The sequence below is a fragment of the Cyprinodon variegatus genome, unplaced genomic scaffold (genome assembly GCF_000732505.1).
Source record: "Cyprinodon variegatus isolate N-32 unplaced genomic scaffold, C_variegatus-1.0 Scaffold7, whole genome shotgun sequence".
NCBI lineage: Eukaryota > Metazoa > Chordata > Actinopteri > Cyprinodontiformes > Cyprinodontidae > Cyprinodon > Cyprinodon variegatus.
The window spans coordinates 933,108-960,821 of record NW_015150460.1 but is presented as its reverse complement, the minus strand read 5'-3'; the positions used below and the strand labels follow the sequence as shown (position 1 = coordinate 960,821).

Below are 27,714 nucleotides of genomic sequence, written 5' to 3'. Positions count from 1 at the left end.
CTGTAGCACAGAGCGTAAGAAAGGAAAAAACTGAGAACGTCGTGTTCGTCCAGTTTAAAATCCAGACTCAACATTCTGCTACAATATCCTCAAACTTATCAGAACGGCTTCTGTTGGCCACACAGCAGGATGAACAGTTTCAGAGGGGAAAAGAGCCGCAGCCTTGAGCCAAAGAAGCAGCTTTTGCCCACCTTCCTTATATGGGGAAGTTATTGGAGCCGTCAAAGCTCTGAACCTGCTCCCACAGAGACAGGTGGTTTATTTCAGTGCTGCTGCACCATAACCTGCATCAACACAACATTGGAAAACTCTTTCCCTCCCAGTGTAAATTAAAAGCGCATCAGTTTTGCTCTTTGACTGAGAGAACTCAAAGTTTTCCAGCGTTACCTGCGCCGTTCTGAGCCGGTGACTACGCCGGTGCTAGTGGTTGATAGGGCGGTTGTGGTAGTGGCAGACGTGGTTGTCGTGGTGGAGCCAGTGTTTATAGTGGGTATAACAGCAGCCGAGTCCTTCTCCTTTTCCCTCTCTGCACTCTCCTCAGACCAGTACCTGTTCACACAGTCAGCATTTTACTAACAGGAAGGAAACCTGCTTCACACTTTGAAGGATTTATTCGTTTCTACAAAGCTGTCATTTCCACCAGCTTTACCTGCTGGTGAGACTGGTGGAGCCAGTTCGGGTGGAAGAGGAACCCAGGCTGGAGAGGAGGCTGCGATGGCCTGTGGGTGAGGTAACAGACGAGGAGGTGGTGGTTGTAGAAGAGGAGGAGGTGGTGGAGCTGGGCTCCTCGTGTCGTCTGCCAAAAGAGCCGCTGTGGAGACAGAGTTGCAATGAATACCAGAAGGAAAAAAAAGAACACCTTAAAGGAATAGTACACCCAAAACATGATTAGCCTTCGTTTTCTACTCACCCCCATGCTGAACAACACTCTGGAGTACTTTTTTGATATCTCAAATGCATCTGGAGATCTGGGAGGCTTCTTGCTGTCTGCTGACATTCAAATAATGGAGGTCTATGGCGCCCGAGGCAGAAAGGTCCATAAAAGTCCATAAAAAACGTGTCAATATTCCTCCATACTGCTCGTCCAATGTATTCCAAGTGTCCTGAGTGGGTAGCATCCAGAATTTACTCGAAACGAAGTCATTTACAATGTTTTTAGAGCATAAACAGTAGTGTATAGGATTTCCTGAAAGCGTGCACATGCGCGTTCACGACGCTACGGAAACCGCGGCAGACCAAACCAGATGAAAGTGCGCATTCAGCTCGGCAAAGAACTCATGCTCTTCCTCAACACTGAAGTCCTCAGACATTTTTCTTTCGTTGTTTCTTTCTTTGCACAGGTAAACAGCACATTTCTTCTTCTACGCTTGCATTATTGGCAGAGCAGACGCTGAATGCGCACTTTCATCTGGTTTGGTCTGCCGGCTTCCGTAGCGTCGTGAACGCGCAGGCGCGCGCTTTCAGGAAATCCTATAAACTACTGTTTATGCTCTAAAAACATTCTAAATGACTTAGTTTCGAGTAAATTCTGGATGCTACCCACTCAGGACACTTGGAATACATTGGACGAGCAGTATGGAGGAATATTGACACGTTTTTTGAGGACTTTTATGGACCTTTCTGTCTCGGTCACCATAGACCTCCATTATTTGAATGTCAGCAGACAGCAAGAAGCCTCCCAGATCTCCAGATGCATTTGAGATATCAAAAAAGTACTCCAGAGTGTTGTTCAGCATGGGGGTGAGTAGAAAATGAAGGCTAATCATGTTTTGGGTGTACTATTCCTTTAAGTATCACCTGTCTTTTTATCTCAAACTACAGATTTTGCAGCCTGACTCCTTTACAGGAAGTAGCTTCAGGTTGGTATTCGACATAAATCCTGAGGACTTTATGGCCCCTTTACTAATTCTCCAGGAAACACACCGAGTCACAGCAAAAGACTCCTGAGCAGCGAGTCCAGGGCAGTGTCAGTGAGACCTGGACATCTCTGCTACACAAAGTCCAAGCAGTTGATGCCTCTTAAGGGAAAATCCAACGCGTTAGAAGCCCTTATTAAAGTACTGCTGTTAGGATTTTATTGCTGTTTGTTCTCCAACATTATGAGCGAGTGGACAGGTCAGATTTACAGACACTGAGGAGAGGAGAGCTTGTACTCTGTAGGCTTAGATGACTTAGATTAGTTTAAACTTTCTTTGATTAGGGAGGAAGATTGCAGAGTAATTTCCATTTCGTTTATCTACGGCACACAAAAGAAATCATACCCCAAATGACAACAGTTTCGCTTCCTTCCTGCTTCAGGTTCATAGCAAACAGACCACAGACAGCCTGTTCAGGTAATAGATATTTTTGGATTCATTCCTTCAAGGTTTTATTGAAAAGTATCTTGCTGCATTAAACAACAAAGCTCAACGCATGGTTCAATTTCAATTGGTAAAACATCCTGCATTTAAAGTATTTGGATAAACAAACATATCAAACATCAGGTGGTCTGACAGGAAACATCCAGCAGAGCAGAGAGGCAGATAGAAAGGACAGCTGGGTGTGGAGACGACCTTGTACCTGCGGTAAATGCTGTAAGACGGGTAGTGGGAGGTGGGTGGCTGCCAGGGTTTAGTGTTACAGGTGTTAGGGTCCAAGCTGGAGGTGGACGAAGACTTGGCTGGCACGTCCCGCGTGCTGCCGCTCCGCCCAAGCGCTAGCGTATGGGACGTGCTAGCGTGTCGGCAGGCAGGTGGGCAAGAGAGTTAGCAGTGGAGGAGCACACACGGACACACAAACATTTATAAAAACACAGAAAACATGTTTACGACTTTGAAGCCTTGGAATACTACTGCTGCATTCAAAGCACAGGAGAGGAGAAACACAGCTGGACAATGTCTGAGAATAAAATGATTACTGTTGTGTTTTGGAAACTATAAAAATCTATTATTTTTTGGCATTATTATAAAATGCAGGTAGATGGAAAAACTAAATATACGTTCCCAAATAGAACCGGTTTCCAAAAGGTGGTTTACAGCCACAATTTGTCAGGTAAGAGATGAATGCAGCTTTACGTGTCGGGGTTTATGATTTATCTGATGACACACAGTAGCTTGGCTTGCTGAAATAACACTGTGGTGCATTTTAAACACCGTGGCCCTGCAGCTTGACAGAACAGGTACAGTCATGCAACAAACTGTAGCAGCATAGAGAGGCGCTGTGGGCTGATTGACTATAAAAAGCATGTACATACAAACACGGTGATTGATAAAAACAGCAACTGGCCAGGATTCGGGGAGGTCAGAGACTTGAATGGAGGTTAAAGAGGGCCTAACCTGCGCTGGTAGCTGGAGGTTCGGTTGGTAGAGGAGCTTCCTTCGCTGTTCTTCAAGTCGTCATCCCAGCGTCGCCGAGTGTATGAGCCGCTACGTATCAGAGCTGTGGAGTCCCTGCAGACCCATAAGCTGTTTCAGTGCTCACATTTCTGCTAACAGACATGTTTACTACTGCTCTACTTTTTTTGGGAGGGAAATTTATATTCAAAGCATTAGGGGCAGAGTATCAGGGTAACATACAGCCTCAAGACACAGGAGGAACTCCTGCCAATGCATGTTTGCACAGAGCCACTACTTGGCTCCAGGGGTTCACCTGTTTTCCTTCTCATCGATGTCTGAAGTACTGGCAAGTCTCCTTGGGATGGTTGGAGCCACGTACGCAAGTCTGGTTCCTTTGTCCTTCTCCTTCAGAAAGCACAATAAACAAGCATTCTGTTAGCAACAAGGTACAACATGAATGTTGTTTACATTAATAAAAGCTTCTGTTGGAGCTTTTCTCTAAGATTGTATTCAATGGCTTGTTTTAAACAAAATCAATCAAGACTAAAATACCTTCTTATGCCTTTCCATGAGAAAGGAAACCTAATCCTTTTTATTTTTCACTGACTTTTCCGCAGCAATTTCTGGGGTGTGACGAGCAACTTTGCACATTCAGAGAATAAACTATATGCCCACTTCTGTTTGTAAAACAGCCCAAGCTTGGATCGGGCGGAGAGCATCTATAAACACTAACATTCGACTCGCGCCACAGATTCTCAGGGTGATGAATGTTTGGATTTTGGCGGAGCCAGTTTGATCTAAACTATGCCTCTGCTCTGGCGCCACATTTAGGCTCGTTATTCTGCTGGAAGGTGAAGTGGTTTAAACAGGCTGCCTTCTAGGATAGATCTGGACCGCTCGTCACAGCTAACCTTTTCTTTTTCCTTATTGTCCAGAGACGAGGTGAGGCGAGGGCTTGAGGCGGAGCGCATTACGCCTGTAGTGTCCTTCTCCCTCTGAGCCTCCTTTGTGGCTGTGATCTCAGACAGCGCCCCATAGCTGCCCGTCTTCCTCAGACCCAGACGCCATGATGCCGGAGACTCGTCCTTCCTATCCTCCTCCACCACTTTGGTTGAGACCTTTCCAGCCGGCTGAACGACCTGGAGATTGTGAGGATGAGGCAGCAGCTTAGACAACATGGAATATGCATTTATGGACCTGATTATGGATCGATTCTTAGTAATCTTAGTCAGAAACAATCAGGAATCACATCAAACACTTGATTAATTAAAAAGCAGCAGCAGTCATTTGGTAAAATATTAAAACCATGAACTTTTCCATATTTTGTCAGCTTAATGTATTCTATTTTGATACCTTGTGTAGGACCAACACACAGCAGTACATAATAGTAAAGTAGAAGAACATTTAAGGTTTTCAAAACCTTTACAAATAAAAACCTGGGTGGAAAAAAAACTCAAACAAAAGTCAGTTGGTTTTTTTTAAAGGCTTTTTGATGACTACAGCAGCTTGTCGCTGCTGCCACCAGCAAACCTTTCTCCCTTTCTTCCATTTAAGCAAACCTGCACATAAATACATTCGTACTTAAACAGACGTCTACATAATGTGGAATAAATTAACTAATAAATATGGAGAATAGCCACACTTGATATTATTTAAAGGTGGCCGTGTAAATAGTGTTGTAGAAGAGAGATTTTTCCTTCTCTTTCACAATTATGCATCACTGTGTGTTGGTTATAATACATAAGCTCAAAGCTCAATTGAATAAATCAAAGTTTATATTAAAGGTTAAAAAAATACATAAGGCTGAAGGGGGACCAACAACTGGGGCAAATATATTTAAAATTTTAGGAAATAAAACCCAATTAAATGACAATCCTATCACCCTAATTTAAAACTCGGATGAAATCTGATGTTTTAGCAAAACAAAACTCGGACCTCATACCGTTTAAACCACCATGAGAGGTTAAAAGCCATTGAAAACACAGAATCCACACAGACACAATGTCAAAAACAAAGTTAGCGGTGCATCGGTCCATTAAAAGTGGGGGGGGAAAGCACTATGCAATGTTTATGAGTGAGAGGGAAGTTCAATCACTTGTTGGATTTTTCCACTGGGTTAAAAGCAATAGTCAAATTATTCAAATATTTCTGTTGGGAATTAGAATTTACTTTGGTTTTCATATGATTATACAAATATTTACTTCATTGGTACCTCAAATCTTATTCTTAAGCTGAAAATGATGAATAATGGTAGTTAGAGCTCTAGTATATACAGCTAGAGCGTGGGCTCAGAGAGCAGGAGAGGAGGAAGCTGTTTGTGGTTGACCCCTCTGAGCGGGTCAACAGCTGCAGGCCCCTGAAGACATCACAATTTAGTGCCGCACAAAAATTCTTCAAGAGGCAAACCCAAGCAAGTGGAAAAATCCTACATCACCTGAAATTGGTGGAGGGTTAGGGGAAACTTTAGTGCTTTGTGAGTGCAAAGTGCATGTAGGATGAAACAGCCACTCCGGTGCACACCAATGCCTCACCATAGGTTTTTTGGGCACAAGAGAAATGCCAGTTTTGCGCAAACCTTGACGCCACAATGCAGGACAGCCTGGCTCCGCCAAAGGCATGAGAGGTGTAATGTAATCAGACTAAAGCCAACATTGCCAAAGAGGCCAGGATGGTAAAATAGGACAGACAAGGAGGAAGACAGAGAGGTTGGAAAAGAAAATGGCAGAATAAGACAGAAGCAGAAGCAAAAGAAACAGTCTGTTTGCGAGGGCAGGCATTTTAAAGCCCAGTCACACTACATGGAGCCAAACTAGGGGCAATGGTCAAGTAATTACAGCGCAGTACGAGGGAAAAAAAAGACTCAATTATCAAAGTAAGGCATGGTGTGTAAGCACCGGCCTTTAAATAAGGTATGACGTTTTAGAAGCAGAAATAAAAGCAGACAGGATGAGTGAAACTTATCAATTTTTCACAAAGCATTTCCTTCACTCTATAGCATTGGGTCATCCACATCATTTCAGTTGGCTTCTTTTAGTCACACAGCAGCCAACATTTGCAGCAAAAGACATGAGACAAAAAAGACAGAGCCTTGCAGAAATTTCTAATGCTCTTCTTTAGAGGGAATTTTTCTTTTTGCCAGCAGAGGGCAGCAGATCCCAAAGTGGCAGTATATTTCTATTCAACAAAACTTTTGAATCCACTTAAATCTGTATGTTTTGTTTTTTTGGTAAAATTATTTAGTTAATCATTCCTGCAACTTTAACTACATTTGGTTACTTTAAGTTGACTGATTTCAGTTTCCTGGAACCTAAAGAGCTAAATAATATCAGTAGGGTGTTCAGGTTTTTTCACATGAATTTAAAAAAATCTAAAACCATCTACAGTCATAGCATTGAATAGAAAGTCTGTGGATCTGAAGCTCACCGTCCTCCATGTGTTAAACGTGACCAAATTTATTTAACTCATTCATTTTTTTATCATAATACAAGTATGACTTGTTTACTTAAATGTTTGACTGATCTGTTCCAATTTTATCTGCTACTTGTGAATGTTTATATCAAATTCCAGTTGTGGTTGTAACATGTAAGAAAAGGTGAAATGAAGAGCTCAGTGGGTATAAATACTATATGGATTGTAGGCTTTTTTGCAGAACAAGCTGGAAGTCGTATCTCCAGTTTGTAGTAACACCAAGTTCAGAACATGACTGGCAGTTATTAAAAAGAAGTAGAATGATGACAGAGTTGCGCCTGTGCTGCAACACTGGACTTCCTTAAACGTTTTATACAAAACAGCCTTTAAGACTGAACTGTTTTGATGTGAACGGTTCCCAAGAAAAGACCAGATGTTCGGTACCTGGTCTTACCTTCTTAACTGGTGAAGTGGGCGTGGTCACCTGATTAGTTGGACTGGTTGGAGATGACGCGCTGACTGTGGCCGGGGTGGTGGTCGTGCTGCTGGTCACCGCTGCTGGAGTCTTGCTCTTATCTGTGAATAATAACGTTCTTTGTTACATTATGATTACAAATTCTGTATACTTTGTTGTTATTCAAAGCAAAGTGCTGTTTTTGTTGTTTTTATAGCTGTATAAAAAAAACACACCTGCTTCATTTTCAGACTCAGAGTCTTCCTCGTCTTCCTCTTCACTTGAGCAGCTTGATTCGTCCTTCTTGCCCTCTTCCTCTTCGTCCACCTTCTCTGGCTCCAAGGTCTCGATGCGTGGAGCCGTCTTCTCTGGCTCCAGAAGCAGCGCCTCTTTGCTGAAACACATCATCACAGAAATAAGTTGTTTTTTTTTTTTTTGCTGGACAGCAGCATAAAAACTATGAAGGGATCATTTTCCTCCAGGACGAAGCCCATTTACCTTTTAGGTGGTTTCAGTGATTGGTTGTTGTCTTCCGTGGTTGTTGTTTCAATCAGAGGAGACTTCTTAACATCTTTCTTCTCACTCATAAGCTGGAATAAAGAAAACAGCATGACTCTCCGATTCTCGGACGCATGAAATCAGATGGTCTCAGAAGCTGGTCCAAACTGATTAGGCTGGATTACATTATCCAATCAGTGATCACGCTGACTCACCAGATTTTGTTTCTTCTGTAGCTCCTCTAAGTATCCCAATACATCTTCATCAGCTACATCAAAAGCAGTCTGGCCCTGAAGAAAAGAGGTGAGAATACAGCTGAACTATTGCACAACAGTGATCAACAGATACCCATCATTATCTCAACCAACCATTTTATTAATAAGATCCATGTCGCACAGATTCTCCACCAGTATCCTACAGGCCTCCTCTTTGCCCCAGTGTGCCGCTGCGTGTAGAGGCGTCCAGCCATCATAGTCTTTAATGTTGACGTCATACCCTGCTTGGATTAAAAGCCTGAACAATGAGGGGTTTGGGAAGGCAGAGGGACAGAAATAGTTTATGTTAATTAGCGAATGCGTTCGATGGATTTGATTCTTCGAACTAAGCCTTTAAGAAGCTGCGCAGATTTCTGCATTCAGAAGTGTGCTCCTGTTATAACCACAAGTTAGACTTACAAAATCTGTGCCTTTGAGAATTATAAAACTGCACTGCAAAAACAATCCAGAAATAAGTAAAAAATGGCTTAAATTAAGTATATTTAGCCTTAATTTGAGCAGGTAAATAAGATGATCTGCCAATGGAATGAGTATTTTCACTCTTAAAATAAGATAGATAATATTTACTTGAAATAAGACGATAAAATAGTTTTTTCTTATTTTAAAAGGAAATTGTCTTGTTCCATTGGCAAAGTGTCTTACTTACCTCCTCAAATCAAGGAAAAACGCACTTATTTTAAGAAAAAAATAACTTATTGAGATTTCTAACACACGTAGAAGAGAAAATCCATGACAATGTTTTTCACTTGTCAGAATGCTTAATGTCGACTAGTTTCTTTTTAAGTAAATGTGAATTTTCTGATCATTATTTCATAAAATAAGGACAAAGACGTTCCATAAGGACGAAGCATTATTTTCTGCTGTATAGGATATTATTTTATGTAAAAATAAATACAGTTTCCAAGCTAATGACAAGAAATGTAGATCTTAAAACATTTATGGTTCCTTAATGTCCTTCTGTTGTGAAAAATGTATGCAAATGTTCATTTAAAAAATATATATATTTGTTAATATACCATTTTCAAAATCATTAGATGATTCTTTATCATTTTTAACCACTATTAATAGCCACTGGTGGCTCCAGAGCTGCACTTTAAGGTCTATAACATAAAATCCCATTAAAAATAACTACAAAATAGTGGCAGGATAAGAAAGTAAATACAGGATCTTAACATTTTAAGCATGTTGTTAAAACTGGATAAAGAAGATTGCAGTGTTAGAGCTGATATGACACAGCAGATAGTTAGCTCACTGGTTAATGTATGATGGCTGCTATATACACCATTGGAGCTCCGAAGAATCCCAGGCTGCACAGTTCTGGCTGCCATCCCAGATCAAATGAACAAGTTACTGCAGTTCCTATGCTTAAGTAACGTAGTGTATTAACAACCCCAAGAAACCATGTCAAAACAAAGCAAAATGATAAGATGCATCTACTGGGATAAATCTAAGGTTAGGAAAAAAAAAAAAACCTGCTTTCATAACCTGACTCACGCTGTTCAAAGTGCTTCTCTAAATGAACTCAATGAACCAGCTTTACGCTGCTGTATGCTACACATATGAAGGTCATTACACGCTCCAGCTACTCCATACAGCATCAACTCTATGCTTACTTTAAAACCTCCACGTATCCTTTAGCGGCGGCTACGTGGAGCGCCGTTCCTCCTGATTTCGCATGCCGGGTGTCTTGAATCTGGCCGCTGTTGAGCCACTGCCGGGCGTCCCTCAGCATGATCCGCTCCTCCTCTTTACGAGCTGCTTCTATGTCCAACCCTGGAGAAACCGAGACAAATAAAGAAACAAACAGGCAACAAGAGATCAGAGAGATGTTGAATCAATGACAGGAAAAAGGCACACACCGTGTACCAGAAATTAATTACAAAAAAAATCTGAAATAACCAATTTTTAAGCCTTTTTTTTTTTTTAGATAACTGAAATGCAGCATCAAAAGACTTCCAACCTTTATAACATCTTTTATGCTCTAAATATTGCATGTTCTAAAAGCCAATCTGCACATTATTAGCAGGGAGTGCAGTGCACAGAAAAGAGGCAAAAAACTTTCATTATAGTAGATTTTTATTCTTCAAAACTATCAGTGGTTTAAATACAACTAATTAAACCAGAACCTAATGTTAAAAGGCCTCTAAAATTGTATGATTCGCAGCTTTTCATTGAATTGTCAGAAGATTTATTAAAAGTAAAGGACTCGTCAAAAAGTTGGTCAGAGACAATCAGATTAACTGGAGAACATTGTACTATTTATACTTTCAGTCATAAAAAGTCATTTAAAGTAGTAAAGTAAACTAATTTCCAGTTATAGAAACAGATATCATCATCATCATCATCATCACTGAGCCAAAATAAGACCATAGTTCTGCTTAATCCCAAGAGCACTTTTGCAGTTATCAGCTTTGCACACCCCTGACTGTATCTGCAATGACTGATTGGAGTGCATACCAGAAAGATGTCTCACCTCGCTTTATTTACAATTTGTCAGGTGATGTCAGTCCCATTTCTATAAAGTAGGGTTGGGCGATATGGCTAAAAAAAATATAAGGTTTCATATTGGTCGATAATAAAGACCAGGAGTAAAAAAAAAAGGCTAAATGTAACTTTTTTTAATTAAAATTTTGAGTGTACCCATTTTAAAAAAAAAGGTCAAATAAAATAAAAAAAAATAATAAAAACATTTACTAAATCATGATTTTTATCATGCGATACCAATGCTGTGGACCTGCAAGTTGTCTGCTGTTCAGCTTGTACCGACGATGACTACAGATGATGATGACTAGGTTACTGTACTTCACCAGATGAGACTGGCTCAGGAGATAAAATAAGTTGTTTTTTTGCCCGATTTGGTCGGCATGGTGACCAGGCATCGCTTACCGACAGCATTGATCCTGTTGGCCTTTAAATAACCGAAATACAGCCACACTGGTGATGAGAACCTTCCTTGATGGTCCTCCCGTTCTTGCAAACTCATTCCCACTGACTAGCCTCTGGAGTTCTCAAACAGTACGGCACAGTTGAGAAAGCGCAAGCTGGCTATGTTGTTGCTACGTGGTGTTGCTAGTTGGTTGAGCAGTGGGAGCTAAGGGCTGTCTCCTCTAAACTACGTCCCCCAGAATACCTTGCATGCCTCTGCATTTCCTATTATTTTGGTTAAGTTGCTTGCTGAGTTCAAGACATTTTTTTCAGTCATTATCAAACATCTTTTTATTGTTATGGATCACATTTTTATCATGATACATGATGTTTTATTGCACAGCTACTAAAAATGCATGCACACAAACTTCAATCATATCTTTGCCCACATAATCATCACTGCTATTCTCTTAAGTAAAGTCCGTGTTGTACGCTGCATTTCCAGATCTGTGGAGGAAAACCAGATCTTGGATAATTATAGCCCCGCCTCTGAATACAAGAGTACTTTGTTATGCTTTGGGGAACTGTTTGTGCCAATATCCAGCATATAAACAACACAATAGTTGCAAACATAAGACACTGCTTAGGTGGTAAAAAGGGTCAGTATGTCAGTGTTATACAATCCATACTAGGAAACGGTGAAAACAGACCTGTCTTAGTGTGAGGCTTGGCTGAAATATGGGCTGAAAAGTAATTTTCATAGTCGAGCCTCGACTGCTCTGCGCTGAACTACATCATATAAACATGGACCTGAGCTGTGTTCTGGGGAAGGAGTCGGGTTTAAGCTCATCATAATAAGGCTTGGTTCAGCCCAGTGTTCTCCAACCTTTATTGGAGCTCTTTTTTATTTAAAACAGAAGTTTTCTCTCAGGTATTTGTTGCCAAATAATTTGACAAACATACATCATTTTAGAGAAAAAAACAACAGAAAAAAACACTACAATCTACTAATTTGTAGTGATCCGTCACAATTATTCAACAATTGACACTCTCTCCAGATGTATAAGTGTTTATAGATGATCAAGAATTTGAATGCGTTTACATGGCACTTTATTCTAGATCATGATAGCAAAGTGATGCACATTATTTCACCTGATGCAGAGAAGGATGCCAGCCGGCATCCTTTGATCTCTGCTGAAGCAGACAACAAAGTCTATAAAAAGCATGGAGCCTAATGGCCTCTAAGCAGCAATATGGAAAAAGCGATGAGTGGAAAAGTTGGCAGTTCAAAGCTGCTTTTCTACTAGTGAGAGAAATGAGTCTACTCGAGATTAGACAAAGGAAACAGAGAATCTCCGAAACATTTTGTGTTCAAACACTGTCGAAAGAGACAGCAGCAACAAACATTTTTTATCAGAGGTTTAAATACATCTAAGATGACAAAGTGCAGGTGAGCAGCATTTATGAGGTAGTCCAGCTCTATCATGACAGATTGAAGATGGAGCTTTAAGGCAGCATTTTCTGAGATGTTCAGGCTCCCATTCGATTAAAAAAATCAGACCCAGGAGAGGATCTGGAAGTTCTTCATGCATTCTGATCCCTGCCATCCCTTGCTAACAAGTTTAACTCTGTGGTGTCTCATTAGAGGCAGAAAAATTAAACCACAAACACAGGAAAGTGTTACACAACATTTGGTTGCATAATGCTGCCTACCACCTCTAGCATGAAAAAAAAGAATATAAATATATATAAAAAAGAAAATGAGCAACTGCCCTCAGGCCAGGCTCACTGCAAATTCACACAACAGCGAAGCTTCGTCATGGAAGCAGTTTAAACGGTCCTGTTTTTATGTTAAAATAAATCCCGATTTAGATTTTGCTCACAGAGAGGAAAGAGATAGTTCTGTTTCATGTTTTCCTACTTTGTTAAATCCTCTATTATTAAAAGATGTCAGAGTTGTGAGAAAAAGTCAATCAGAGCTTTTATCAGCTGAGTATTGAGGGGTTTTTTGGAAGCTGGAGGTTTGGCAGATTACTTAAAAAAAAAAATATCCCAGAAATACTTTCTATGACGAAGAGATCATATGCAATCACTATTTATCAGAGTGCAACTATATCACTGGATGTTTTCCACTTTTAAAGCTCCGTGTTGTGGGATAAAAAGTTAGAAACTAAAAGATAAAGCAGCAAACTTTGATACACATAGACAAGAGACCGATTAAACCTACATGGCTCTACCAATTAATATTTGAAATAGAGAAAACAAAACAAAAACCTCTGATATGCATTTTAAATAAATCGCAAATGGCATAAGTAGGCTATTCTTAAGCAAATTGCATGCATCAAGACTCTGTGTACAAATACTTGAAGTAACAATTCAATTAAACTTTACATTTCTGTTCATATGTATGCATATAACTAGTATCAAAGAAAGACTTCGATGCATCTGCGTCGGATTAATTAGACAATGGCAGGTCACTCAAGCCTTTTGGGTGAAAATAAACTGAGGAACAACCCTTCTGGACAGGGGCCAGGTGGCCTCTTTCCATGAGGGAGGGCCCTCTGTCAGGAATGCTTGAGCTAAAAATAGTCAAACCCAGCTTTTTACTTCTGATTCATCAGATGGGAGCCAATAACGCAGCTGGATGACCCTTCTATAATATATATGGTCGTATTAGGGGTTCAGAAACACGGCAGGTGGCTGATGCCCCTACAGTTTAGTTCATGTTTTTTTAAAAACCCTTGCATGCATAAAATATGGAATGGCTCATAGCATCTGTCACTTTAAGGAAAGACATAAGGATGGAATATTTTTTACAAAATCCGAATAGCAGGAAGAGTTTCAGTTCATTTTAAATAGATGTGCAGATGTATGAAATGCTCTACCTTGTCGGTTTATCTCATTTTGTAGAAGTTCCTCCATTGGCTCCTCTTCAGCAATGTCCAGAGGGGTCTCCCCCTCGCTGTTCACAACTCCAACATTAGCACCCTGGCTGATCAGATACCTACATTGAAGAAAACACGCTAAAATTAGAGAAATATAAAACGAGTAAACATTTGAAGGCTAAATCTTTCATTTCTCCAGTGATGGAAATGTTTGGTCCTAAAACCTGGAAGAAAAAAAAGTTCAGGGAAAAAAAGAAATGGTGGCGTTTACTGATGCATCGGTTATCAGGTTAAGAGTTCATGTGACTTGTGTAAGAAACTGCAAATCAATTAATGCCAATTTAAATATTAGAGATACGCAAACATTAAAACATTCCATAAAGCTACTACACAGAAAAGAAAACATTTTTAAAAAAAAGATGCACCAGTCTTAAATTGTATTTTATTACGCTACAACTTAACATAACACTGAGCCAAAAGGTTGAAAACACATCATGAATATTTAGAATCTAGGGAAAATCTGGCAAGGAAGGAAAACAGGGCTGGATATTGTGCCTTTATGTGTAATTTAGGAAATAATGTTTTCGGTTCCTTAAAATGAGCCGCTGATCAGGGCCACAATTAAAAGGAAAAACTTCACAATATAAAGAGTTAATACAAAAAAAAGCAGTTATATTAATAAAGCCACAGATTTGAGCATTATTAAAATACTAAACTGCAAAGAATGATAATGACATGAAAGATACTGCATGGTTTGCCTGCAGGTAAGAAATTCAAGTAGAAAGGAACATAGTGGTAGCATGCAAGAACAAAACGTAGGTCTGAAGTGACAAAGGGGCACACAGAACAAGACCTAAAAATAGTGTTGACATGTCAACATGGATAAAGAAAGAGACAAGTCTGTGTTCCACCCTAGATTTAGACTTTAACTGAAATGTCCCAATTTGATCCCTTCAACCAGAGTACAGCTTTTAGCCAATTCATGCCTCTCCATCAAAACAGACAAGCTAAGCCTTCAAATTAAGAAGCTTGGTCAAAAGTATCCTCGGGGCTCCAGGATATATAGAAAGCATGACATTTAGATCGCATTAAGTATTGCAATGACATTTCAATTGATCAGTTTTCCTTCTTTCCCACCCATGTATTGTTTCCTTTACTTTCCCTGGTCTGATTTTGGTCATAAAAACAGAACCAATCAGGCGTGGACCTAAAGGATGATATACAGCTATTAAAATACCCAAATAACAGTTTCAGTACAACAGTCCAATAAAGCAGTCATTAACTAATTAAATCATACATTGTGTAGCTCTGACTGTATTTAATCTTTTAAAAACATTATATTCAACAGACCTTATTAAATAAAGAAGGAAAAAGAAATTATAAAAATAAAAACTAGAAAAAATTAAGTTAGTTTAAGAAAATGTTATTTTAATCTCCAAGCCTTGTTTCCTGCAGCAACTGAAGCCATTTAAACCATTATGGTCTCAAGCTCAGCTGCCTCCAATTAAAGCTGTGGTGACACTCAGGCCCTTCTCATTAGACCAACAACCCACTTGAAAAACACTTGTATTTCTTGCAAACTGAACTGACCAAGTAGAATTACATCACATCTTTTTGATTGGACTTTCTATCCTTCCATTTTCTAGGTAGACTCAAATAATTTGCTGGCTTTGTTTTCTACAGTTCTGCTGAGTTTCTTACCCCTATTCCGCTATAGGTTGATGGTGGTGAGAGCAGAACCCAACTGATCTGGCTCTGTTTATTGGTTCCTGCTATTGTGAAAGAGGATGCTGATTAAAATGGGCCTACATCAGTTTGCAGAGTTTCACCCTCTGTGACATGATGCCTCCATTAGTCACCAATGTCAGATCAGCCACTTGACATTTTCCCTCAAAATGTCAAACAAATGCCTGCTTGTTTTCTGTCATACTGCCTCCTCTCTGTGGGTCCCTTAGGCCTACTCAAAACAGACTTCTCTTATTGAAGTCCAAATGAAGTGGCATTTATTAAACAAAAAAAGGAAAATTGCTTAGATATCTAATTTTAGTAGTATTTCTCCAAATAAACCGAACCAATGTGGCATTTTTGTTTCTCCCCTGCGAGCGGCAGTTCTTGGTAAAACATATCAACCCGGAGCTAGACTTCAGAAATGTAACCCAAGTAAAGCAGGTCAAAGCACACTCCCACTATGGAGAACAATGAGGACTACTGAGCTCCTTTAGCCTGTTTAAATGTCTTCTGATAACATCGATGCGTTGTCGCTTATGCCATGTGAGTCATCTTCTTACCTGACAAATACTAACTTGCAGCACCTGATCTAGAGAGTGACCCTAATCTCTCAGTATTTGATGAGACAAACGCTTTTTATAATGAGAACATACCGAAACTGGCAATGAATGACAATGGTCTTAACCAGAGTTATAGAGAGGTTACTGCAGAGATGAGTTAAGAGATTTTAAGAGGTTACAGTATTAAAAAAGTTTTAAACAACAATCCTGTAGCTCTGCAGTGCTGGTTAACTGGCTGAAATACGTTCTCAAGTTTCCTGCCTCATAACATCCATTTTTGTGTTTGAAAACAATCCGTTTTTTTTTGCAAAATGTGTTTCAAATACACCTATTGATATCTTTTCCCTCTACTTAATTAATTAACACAAAATTAATACATTTAAAAACATCCGACGCATTCGGTAAGCCTGGCAGTCATGCTGGATGTTAAATCATTGTTTAGGTTTAACTATTTCCAAATCTCTAAGTGTTGTCTTCAAGTGAGGAAAGTGCAGGAGCCTTCTTCAGCCAGCTGACCAGCAGTCTGCAGCAGCAGGAGGAGGTGCTACACAAGGAATGAGCTAATCAACTAGCTTGTAGGATGTAGCTTCTGTGCAAAGCAAAATTAAAAATGACTTTTACAGATGCTTTTTGCTAAATTTGTGCATTAAAATCTAAATATTAAATTTTTTTACTTTCTGATTAGCATGTGATTGAAATTCGCTGCATTGCTAAAAAACAACCCCCACCGATAAAAAAACACACATGGAATTTAACCAAGCTAAGGAGAGAGAACCTCTCATTGGAAAAGTACTGAAGTAATTATTTTGTTTCAGCTGGCAACAAGTTTTTGGCTCAGCATCGTACATGCTGCCATTCTGATTGGAAATATTTGCAGCAGGAAGACCGAGCAGAAATCCACAGGCGCTGCCAGCTCAATGGTGTGTAAATATGGTCAGAAAAGGTCAACTGGCCATCTGTTTGAAGCTGCCGCTTCATAGTCAAAACAATACTTTCTAAATCTAACAAGAGCAGAAAAATGGTACCACACAGAATCAATAAGGGTATAGGAGCAGATAAATGCACTTCTAATAAAACCTGCTCGGGTGTTTTTGAAGGGAAGCTTTATAAGGTTAGACACAAACAACAAATTACTCAGACTGGAACTGAAACCTATCTGAAACCTATTGAGAAGTTTAGTGTGGAGCACAGCAGTTACAGAAACATTACAGTAAAAAGAAGACAGGATGTAAAGGGTGGATTTCAATCTGATGAAAGTGATGATGCTGTGAAAAGTCAGGGACTTACTCTGCTATGTCCAGGTATCCGCAAGAAGCAGCAGCATGGAGGGGGATCCAGCCTTCATTATCGGGCTGGTTGACGCTGGCCCCGTGCTCCACCAGGAACGTCACCATGTCGATGTTGTCATCTATGCAGGCCTAAAAGGAACGGCACAGAGAGAGGAGAGGAATGAGACTTCTTTCACACACATCAATAAGAGGTTATGTCAGCGAAAGAGAGCGTTTGGGTCCTGCTGATGGATCGCTGCGTCTCTCCATAACTGTTGAGGAATTTAGGCAGCTGGAGAACTACCAAAATGCCTGCACATAGCAGGGGTGCTTGAAATACCACAAAGTGTAACGCTACACTGACTGATACAGCCATTGACGTGCTGTGTTTATATACAGATAATTTATGAAGAGAAGGGAAAATGTGAAATGGGTCAGCTATGCATAAAAGGCAAACAACTCTCAGGTAGTTTTACGCAGACGTTTACCATATAACTCCCAAAAATCAGAAACACTTAATATTATGTTTTTATGATTAATATGTGAATCATAAAAACATAGACACATTTACAGGTGGAACAATGGAGCTGTTTGCAGTCTAATTGTTTTTCATGTTTATCAACTTGTCAGCTGTAAAAATCTTTGAGTAATGCCTTAAAAAGCTGCAGGTCAGGCTCGCTTCCTTATTTGCTGGATCATCTCAGTTATGGATCATTTGATAAATTTATCACTCTGCAGACATTTTATCGAGAAAAAGAGGTTATTTAAGCAATGTTAACAATATGATGATCTTTATTATCATTACAAGTTTGCACATTCCGAGTAGTTTTTTTCTTTCTACGTTTAACCCATCCCTTAGGGAGCAGCTGGCTGCCTCTGTGCGGCAACCAGAGAGCAATATGGGGTTAGTGGCACTTTGTGGGATTCAAGCCAGGGAACTTGCTGCCTTTCAGGGACTCCAGCACCCTGCTCTAACCACGAGGCCACCACTCCCCCTGCAATCAACTAAGACGACTACATTCCCCACCGCAGGAGCTCTGAGGATTCAACTCAAAGCTACACTTCCAACTGCTCTGGCTCACAGTGGGGGCTGGAAACATTTTTCATTTATGATTATCTGAAATCATTTTGTAACTTTGTTTAACCTTGCACTGTTGTTATGGTGTGCATACACACCAGCAAAGGAAGGTATTTTGTTAACATTTCTTTCCTCTGTTTGAGTTACCATGTACTTGCCGTGGTCCTACCATGTAGCACTGAACTATGGGGGGGGATTTGGGTTTAGTTAGTTTAAATCTTTGCTTCAGTTATTGTCAGTTATCCTGTGTGTGCTTTTTGGTTCGTAAAAAATTTGGAGTATTGTTAGAGTCGGTGGACCTTTTATATGCTGGCTGATTTATGCACTATTTTTTTTTATTTTTGGGTCAATGAAGCCCAGATTTATGAAATTACCTCCTGTGTCTCTTTTGCCTAACTCCTTGGTCCCTGACAATCACTGATGGCACCATCGGAAGCAAGTCTGCTCAAATAAAAACACTTTTTATCTAAATGTCATTTATGAATGACGGCGGTGCAGTTTGAACCATGTCCTAACACCACCCACAAACCAAGCTGCAGAACCAGTGACAGTGGGGAATCTAGAATTAAAAATAGCGAGTGTGGGTGTTCCAATTTACGGCCGACTGAATCATGATGTGGAGGCGGCTTTGAGACGATCTATAAAACGAAAAGGAATCTGCATTTAGACTGGGTCGGCTTGAACCTCTGAAGTACGTTTCATTAATGGGAAAGGTTTATAAAATGCTAAATGAAATGGGTCACCTGTTTACATCACTTCTTTTTGTTTTCAGTTAAATCTGGTTGCAGAAAATGTAATGTTTTTCAGAGTATTCACCGGTAGGTGTGAGAGGAGGATTAATTCATCCAAAACAAACAAGAACCTTTTTTGTAGAGGAAAAATATGTTACATAACCAATAATTCACCACTTAAAAATTTGGAATAATTGCAATTTCACAATAGAAATGAAATAAAATAACCCCCAATGTCCACAACCTGTGAACCCATCACTGCACACTGTGTGGGCCATGTGCCTCCTCTTCTCAGTTGCCATGACAACACAAGCGTCCACAGGAGAAACAGACACACATGAACGCCTGCCGGCCTCCTGTTCAGGGCACACTACTATCTGGCTGGAATCCTTGTCCAAATTTGGACCGTTTGGAAGCAGCTCTCCAGCTCTGGCGCATTAAAAGCCTCACTGAGCTTATCTGACAGCAGCCGCGTATTTGTGTTTGATGTACATGATATAATTGAGACTCGTTTATATGGTTTGGTTTTACAGAGGAGATCAGTTCCTTTGGGGGATTTTTGACTGACTGTACATTTTGTCTCTTTAAGCACTTTTCGTTATTAATCATAAATATTGTATAACAACCTGTTACTAAAAGTTAAGGTAGTCTTGAAAAATGATTTCGAGACACCACAAAATAAATTAAAAAAATATATAAAATAGATAAATATATTTAGGTGGTTTCTTTTTTATTTTTGTTAAGAAAAAAAAAATAATTCAAACTCCTCTGACTATAAAAATATGCCTCTCCCCCCCAAAAGAATTCACAACTGTTAACCAACCATGCTGCTTTGAAAAGTTTTTTTTTTTTTTTTTACCTTCACCATCATTAGAAAGCCACACTTCTTTTTCCACAGGCTGTTCCTACCGGATGTCAACATTTGTTCGATCATCTGAAGTGCAGCTAAAAAACAAAAGGTTTCTGCATAAAGGCAACTGCTTTTTCAAAACAGCTTTGCTCTTATTATCCCTGTTCCATGTTTCTGTGCATGTTTTCTAAAGCATAAATCCCACTTCCTCCTTGTCCGATTTGTAGCAAAGACAAGTAAGGCATAATAAAACAAACGGTTGTGTTCAACCCGCAGGAAAGATGGTAAAAGAAAAGAAAATAACAAAACATACATCGATGCACAAGCTTCCTTCATACTGAAACTACTGTCACCCATCGGTATCAACAGAGTTTTTCCTTTTCTTTTCCATAAACAATTATCCAAAGCAGAGAAAACCATTAAAGTCTCACCGTATTCCACTTGTCATAACCTGTCCAAGTTTGTATTTAAACATAAGAGGACCACTTATCCAGATTATGAGGGGAAATATCCTTACTCTACATGTTTGCCTTTCTACATGCTTGCTCTGCTCTCCATCACAAGCTGACTGTTTTTATAAACGAGCTGAAAACATGATAATTCCCTGTTTTAAACGTCACGTCCACATAAGAGTTTTCCTCCTCTAAAAAGGAAACAGGCCTGTTAGGCAGAACACTAATGTTGGTGGACTTCCCTTAAAAACATCATGAGACTTCCTCTACCCGAATGCACCTTAGTGGGTTTTATCTTTTTATCACGGCGTGACAACCTGTATGAAGAAAATGGTTAATATTACAGCCAGAGGGAGGCATTCTTATTCATTCTAAATAGCACAGAATCTAAAACCCTGTGGTGCCGAATGTTTTTTTTTTGAGCATGCAAAAATGATGTGAAGTATGCTCAGACATATAGGAAAACGCAGGAAGTGCAGCAATGCATGGATGTTGCCAAGGTTTTTGCATGCTCTATAGATTATATATATATATTTTTTAGACCTGGCTGTAGACAGAGTGGGAGAGCTCTATATTAAGAGTGTATGCAGGTAATTAACAAGATATTAGGAACCACTCGCATCAATCCAACTGCTGACATAAAGAAGACGTGTACCAAGGCTGCATGACGCAGGTACACTTTAAACATGCGTAGCTCTTTAAACCTGTTTGGGTGGTTTCATTTAGAGAGAATGACACCTCAGAAAGGAAGCAAGTAAACACAACTCAAAATCTGATGACAGTCAACTAAGAATCAAGCAGGATTTTTTTTTTTTTTTATAAACACTAGGCTTATTGTTGCATATTTATTCTTTTTATTGATCAAAAGCCTATCTGATTTTTATAAAGAAATGAATTTGTATAAGATAATTCCCTTTTCCTTTTGTTTCCTCCTTACTGTATCTGACATAATCAAACATGTGCATCTTTACTGTTTATATTGGATTTTCTAATTAGTTACAAACTACCGATAACACAAACAGCATGTGAAAAGAGAAAACAAAATGCTGTAGAACTCAATCTGAGAGATGTTAAAATGCAAACTCATTGATGTTGTCACTTAGTGAGAGAAACATGCCATATTCTCCCTGCTGCATCTGAAGAAAAGGTTTTTCATAATGGAAATAGACACTTCTAGGAAGTTGATGCCACAGCAAAAAATAAAAAATAAAAAGCACTAAGCAAATCAATGGATACAGGAAGCTCAATTTAATTGGTCGATACAGTTTAATGTGGGCTGTGTTGCTGCCTGCTGGAAAGAAAAGCCCTGTTAATCCATCAGGCTGCAGGAAAATAAAGGCAGAAATCTAGTCTAGAAATGTACCTCATTTCAAACCTTTGGTAGCATATAAATAAAAGTAAAATGTTTAATATGTTTGGTATGTAGCATAATTGGTTTTAGGAGAAACACAGAAAGCCTTTTAATAGTATTGAAGAGAAACTAAGACTTCATTGACAATGGCTTTTTTTATTTTATTTACTAGGGATGTAGAATACTATCAGCATGTTCTCTGCCTATCATAGCCTTTAAACTATTATAAGACATTGGCAATTTCAACAAAATAACTAACTCGCTGATATATATGGAACCAAATTTGTGACAAAATTAAGATGATGCCTGCAGTGCCAGCCGGCCACATGGAGCTGACTGATGCCTGCTGCCAAAGGGGAGATGCTGGGGTGAAACGGTTGTTGATGTGGATGTTTTTTTTAAAAGTTCCAGAAACAGATAGAAAATAAATGCTTTTTGCAATGACTGTATGGGACAGGAGGGAGAAAACTACCTAGTCTGTAAGTAGGTCAGGGAAGAAAAAATAAATAAGATACAATTTTAGCATATTGGTTATCAACTGAAACTGAAATATTACCCATACCTAAAATTAACCTCTGTTTATTTAAATTAAACTTTATATTTTCCTCAGTTACTGTTGCTGTCTTTCTGTGAACATTAATTCCTGATAGGCCTATCCTGCTACCAGAAAACAAACAAACAAACAAAACCTGTCAACATTTCCATCTCAACCAGTGTCCGCTGTACATATTGCTGCACTGTTACAGTGATCACAGATCATTTGTGATATGGAAACATTAATGCATTTGGATTTTTTATCGTTTGTGCTAAAAAGATTATACCCAGTAATACACATATCTACAGACACAGTTAAGATTTTACAGGGAAAATCTAATTGAATTCCATTTCAGTTTATTTATGTAGCACCAATTCACAACACATGTCATCTCAAGACACTTTACAAAGACATTTCAACCAGATCATACAGTCAGATTGGTTCAAAGTTTCAACTGATTGCATCGACTAATTTACTTGAAAGCAAACCCTCACACCAAGCATGCATGTAGCAAACATGAAGAGAAAAAAAAATCTATTTAACAAGAACCTGTCAAAATGAAGGTCTGCAAAAAACCATCCATTTTTAAACATTGATGCAAGGTTTACAGAAGCCACAAATGCATAGACCAAAAGGTAAGCTAAAGGAAAATACCATATTATAATACCCAATCAGTTAAAAGCACTCCCATCTGACAGGATTACCTTGAACTATCTTGCAGCAGGGATTAGAACCAGGTAAAAGGTCCACAAGCAGTAAAATAATCCTTAAATATTAAGAAGGAATTGCAGTGCTGCTCTTCACCAGAGCTCTCCATCCAATTGATTCATACCTTACCCTTATAGCACAGTTAAAAAAAAAAATCAAGTGCATGGATTCAGGTCTTTTCTGACTACAGAATAAAAGTAAATAAACTGAGAAAACCTCATTTTAAAGCCCAGCAGGGCTGCAGAGATATGCCTGGAATTTGTCTCCTTAAACAAACTGCAGGGGGGAATGGAGCCCATCTTGAAGTACCTTATTAAGTTTATGTACTTTAACAAACTATAAAATATCACATTTTCCTATTATTACACCTGAGGATATAGACATCAAGGATCTCTAAATAGCTTAGAGGTTTGTTTCTGTGGTGGAAATACACAAGTCAGATAAAATCTCTTTACAACCCAAAACATAAAAAAAAAAAAACTTTAAAAGCACAGAGTTCTCACTATTTGTAGCTTATCTAGTAGGATATTGTGAATCCAACCATCAAGGAGACACCAGAAGACCCCTCCCATCCCTTACTTCCTTTAGTAGCATCCTCAGATGTTCCACTTGGAGCATGCTGGGATAACAATTTCCTACTTCTTTACTTTGTAGTGGTTCTCTGCGGGAAATGTATTGAAAAAGAACAGCTTCCTTTCCTATAAATAATGCATTTATAACTGCAACAATATGTGCTGTGAAAAACATTGCACAACCAAGATAAGGTTTACTGCATAGGCTTCATTGCCATTATACAAACCCCATAACACCAGACACATGAGCACTACAAAAGGTTCCTGCAGAAGGAAAACGGTCCGTAATGTTGAAATATCTGTTAAAATAATTAATTCTAGGGAGGTTTGTTATTAGAGGTCTACTGAGAAATAAGCTAATGGCTAGAAAAGCTTCATTGATCCTGATAAGAAACTGGCTACCCAGGAAACTTTTTGAAGCCCCAGAAAGCTGTACCTGGTGCCTGGTACTAAGAGCTGCTAGGTGCTGCTTACTGAGGGAAAAACTTACATTTTATTACTCTCTGTACTAATCAAGTATCTAAAAAATAAGTCTGAGGAAGTAAACAAAGGAAAATATTTTTGTAATGCTTGCCTATGGTTCAGCAGAACATTAAAAGGCAGGAGTCAAAACAGACATAAAAAGAAGCATTCAACATTCAATCCTTACATCAAAGACGTTGCTGGGTTTTAAGATGTGAGCATCACTTTTGGAAATCTCAGTGAGGTACAGTAAGAATCTGTTAGATACACATGGGGACTGATTTGTACGGAAGAGGATTAGGGCCACTGAAAAAAAAAAAGTAAACTGATTTTTTTTTATTTTATTTCAGTATAGTATGTGAAAAAAGTCAGAATTCTGAGATTAAAGTCAGAATTCTGACATTAAAGTCAGAATTCTGACTTTTTTCACATACTATACTGAAATAAAATTAAAAAAAATCAGTTAACTTTTTTTTTTTTTTTTCCAGTGGCCCTAATCCTCTTCCGTAGATTTGGACCCTACAGCAGGCAAATTAAAATCTAGCCAACTTTTTCAGAGCAGTCTGAACTACCCAATTCCCGTCGTTTCACCCCAAATCCAGTTTTTTCTCTCATCTTCTTTCATCCTTTATGACGTAGTCATGATACTGCTGGCTCTCATTGCTCAACAGGATAACAACAACACAGAGACTAGCATCCAGCATCACATTTTCCTGTAAAGCTTTATTACACACTTCTGGCATCCTGAGCCGCTCAGACAGCAGTCTGATAGCTGTCACATTTAGTTAGTAGTATGAATGACCACGGCAAAAAAAATCAGATTTCAAAGGGGAAAAAATCATCAAGATCTGTTGTGTAAATGCAACAAAGAGACCGCTACAAAAATGGTTGAAAATAAAAAACTAAAAAACTCTAAATGTCTGCTTAGGAGGCCTGCTAAATGGACATCAGGGTAAAAGGTTTACCAATACTTTTGGATTAGAAACTGGCCATCATCATCGTAATGGATGCTGATTGAATTATGTTGCCAAAGCCATGTTGACAAGAGTTAAAAATACAAACACCTACAGTCTTTTAAAACTTATATGAATTCAAAATATATTTTCATTAAAAAGATTAAAAAAAATAGATTTATCAATTTTGTCCAGTCCAAAAAATTAAGTACTGCAGTTTTATTAAGAAGCTGCAACTTTAAAGCATATACATTCAAAAGTATTACTTAAATGCCAAAGTGTTCTCACACTGACTTTGCTTTATATAAATGGGTTATTTTTTTGCTATATTTTATGGATCAGCAACAATGGAAGTTTTAGATAATGTCTCTCCGTTCATAATCATGCGTTTTCTAATATCTGCTTCTCTATGAATAAATCTCTTTTTCATTTTAACACAGAATGACATCATGTTAAATGTTACTTTGTGAGTATGTGTAATGATTCTGTTTATCTAGTATGATAGAAAGAGTGGATTTTATTTCGTTTACTTAAGAAAACAAAGGGTGTAAATATGTTTTCTGTCTTTTATTACTGTTCTCACCTCCCCCCTCCAGCAGTATTACCTTTTCCCCAAACTACCTAGTCAGTAAGAAGCTGGCATACCAGTGAAGAAATTCCCAGATAAGTAATACTCCTAGCCTTGGGGCTTCAGGCCTCAGTGGTCTGGCCACTCCTCACAGGCTACGTCATTAGCTCAGAGGCGCACAGTCATTTCCACAAAAGGAATTCCTCCTTACATGTATGAGTGCATTATGTTTCAACGTTTGCATAATTCTGTGCGTTAGAAAGGTGAACTCTGTTGAAATGGGAACACAAATTGTCAGTCATAAAAAAAGGTGCAATAAGATTACTGGAAAACCTGTATGACATGATGGGGTATTAATGCTTCGTCTGTAAGCATGAGTGCATTTACCGCTGGAACAAAGAATCCACAGCTCCTGTGCAATTGGTAAGATTTGGGAGGACATGGGGTATGGGGGGGGTGGAAGTGCTGCAAGGCGACCAGCTGGGTCCCTTAACTAGATGAGCTCTGTTTGGCGATGTAACCAAACTACAAACACTATCTCTCCCTCTCTCACACACACACACACACACACACACACTTACACCCTTTGCCTTCAGCACTCCAACTGCTGCGGCTACCGAGGACAACCATATATGGCCCTGGGATTCCCATGGAAAAAGACGAGCAGGATTGTGGAAGATTTGGGGGAGGGGGGTGCCAGCAAGATTTTAACCGACGTTTCACCCAGGCTTTCGCTCAGCAGCTAAAACAATACCCCCACTGACGAGCCAACTTTGTTTCCATGCGAGGGGTCTAAAAGGCGAGAGAGGGCACCGGCATGGACAGATAGTGACACGGGAATACGACCTCTGTTGATATTTTCACATAATAGAGTCCTTATGTGGCGGCTCCTAAAAGAGCAGAGGGGATAGCTCAGGCAGCGACTCTAAAGAGGCAATGAGTGTGAGCCAGACCACAACAACCTTCCCTGGCATTATGTCACTCTGCATGCCAACATGCTTCAAACCGGAGAGGTTAAATAGATGGTGTGGATGCCTACGCTTTCCCTGCAGGGCTTGGAGCTTTTACACGCCTGGCATGGTTTATAAAATATCTGAGCATTTTCTTACATTAATATTGAATGTAAGAAAATTTCAATTTTTCTTCATATGACAAATAAATCCCGAAAGTATGATGTCTCAGTATCTCTAAAAGTTATTAAAAAAAATAGATAACAGCACACAATTGTTTAGCATATGTTTGGGACTGGATCGGGGTGACAGAGCACAGACAGACGTGTGAACAAATATACGTGTGTCTATATTATGCTGTTGTCAGTGAGAAAAGTAGAGGGAATAGAGAAGCAGGCTCACTAGCGGAGCCTCAAAGAGGAAATGAGAAAAATAAACAGCAACTTCCTGTTCCTCTCTGGCCTAAAATCTCCAACACGCATCCCTCCTACCATGACCACCTTTCTGAAGCAGATGAGTAGAAAGTAATACATCTAAACAAGTTTAACATAAACACAAGAGCACCTGATATTACTCTCCTAGTGAGATGCATATTGATATTATTACTGCTAAATGCTCAGGGTGAATACATGTGAGGCAATTTGAGGGTATGTAGAAAACCGATTTACAGAACAAATCGACAGTTTAATCAAAATACAAGGAAGGTAATCTATAAAACAGCTCTGACCTATGTAGAGATCCGAATTTATACAGATTGCATACAGTTGAATTCAAAGTGTGCTGTATAGCAGTCCAAGTCCTTTGGGTCATTTATTATTAATTTCATAGTCTGTTTACTTCATAGCATGATTGACCTCTTTGACTTCATGTTTATGCTCTATAAACTACTACCATACCCTAAAAACAAAAATATTCCTCTTCTTTCCAAATGAACTCAAGCTTTGTGTAAAGTAAGTAACATCAATCCAACCACTTATGAAGAACTGATGAGCTAAATAAATCTTATCGAAATACTGCATACAAATACATTTGCATATTTTTTAAAGACAGAAAAACACAAAGAAAAAATGCATCAACAGTCAGTGTAACAGTCAAACAGTTGAAACAAATAAAAGTTGTTGTTTTTGTTTTTTTTAATCGATTGTAGGAGTGGTTTCACTTTAAATGTTTTCAACAGGATTCACGTTTGGGTAATGAGATAGCCAAGGAAGATTGTTAATATTGTGCCTCATATTATCTAGACAAAAAA

At 39.0% G+C, this 27,714-nt stretch overlaps 1 protein-coding gene across 5 annotated transcripts in view; it reads right to left on the bottom strand.

Annotated features, from left to right (window-relative positions):
- Positions 1–27,714, bottom strand: part of ppp1r12a (protein phosphatase 1 regulatory subunit 12A) — a 51,073-nt gene that overhangs the window by 11,968 nt on the left and 11,391 nt on the right. For 2 of the 5 annotated variants that reach the window (XM_015376110.1, XM_015376127.1), the window contains exons 2-15: positions 17,275–17,405; positions 13,700–13,818; positions 9,563–9,722; positions 8,043–8,187; positions 7,890–7,964; positions 7,675–7,766; positions 7,413–7,570; positions 7,177–7,298; positions 4,226–4,453; positions 3,628–3,719; positions 3,315–3,428; positions 2,560–2,712; positions 650–811; positions 388–549 (exon numbers count right to left, since the gene is read on the bottom strand). In XM_015376110.1, the coding sequence (XP_015231596.1) occupies positions 388–549; positions 650–811; positions 2,560–2,712; positions 3,315–3,428; positions 3,628–3,719; positions 4,226–4,453; positions 7,177–7,298; positions 7,413–7,570; positions 7,675–7,766; positions 7,890–7,964; positions 8,043–8,187; positions 9,563–9,722; positions 13,700–13,818; positions 17,275–17,405 (1,913 nt within the window). The remainder of the gene's footprint in view (positions 1–387; positions 550–649; positions 812–2,559; positions 2,713–3,314; positions 3,429–3,627; positions 3,720–4,225; positions 4,454–7,176; positions 7,299–7,412; positions 7,571–7,674; positions 7,767–7,889; positions 7,965–8,042; positions 8,188–9,562; positions 9,723–13,699; positions 13,819–17,274; positions 17,406–27,714) is intronic. The other 3 variants (XM_015376134.1, XM_015376142.1, XM_015376118.1) reach the window with 2 other exon arrangements.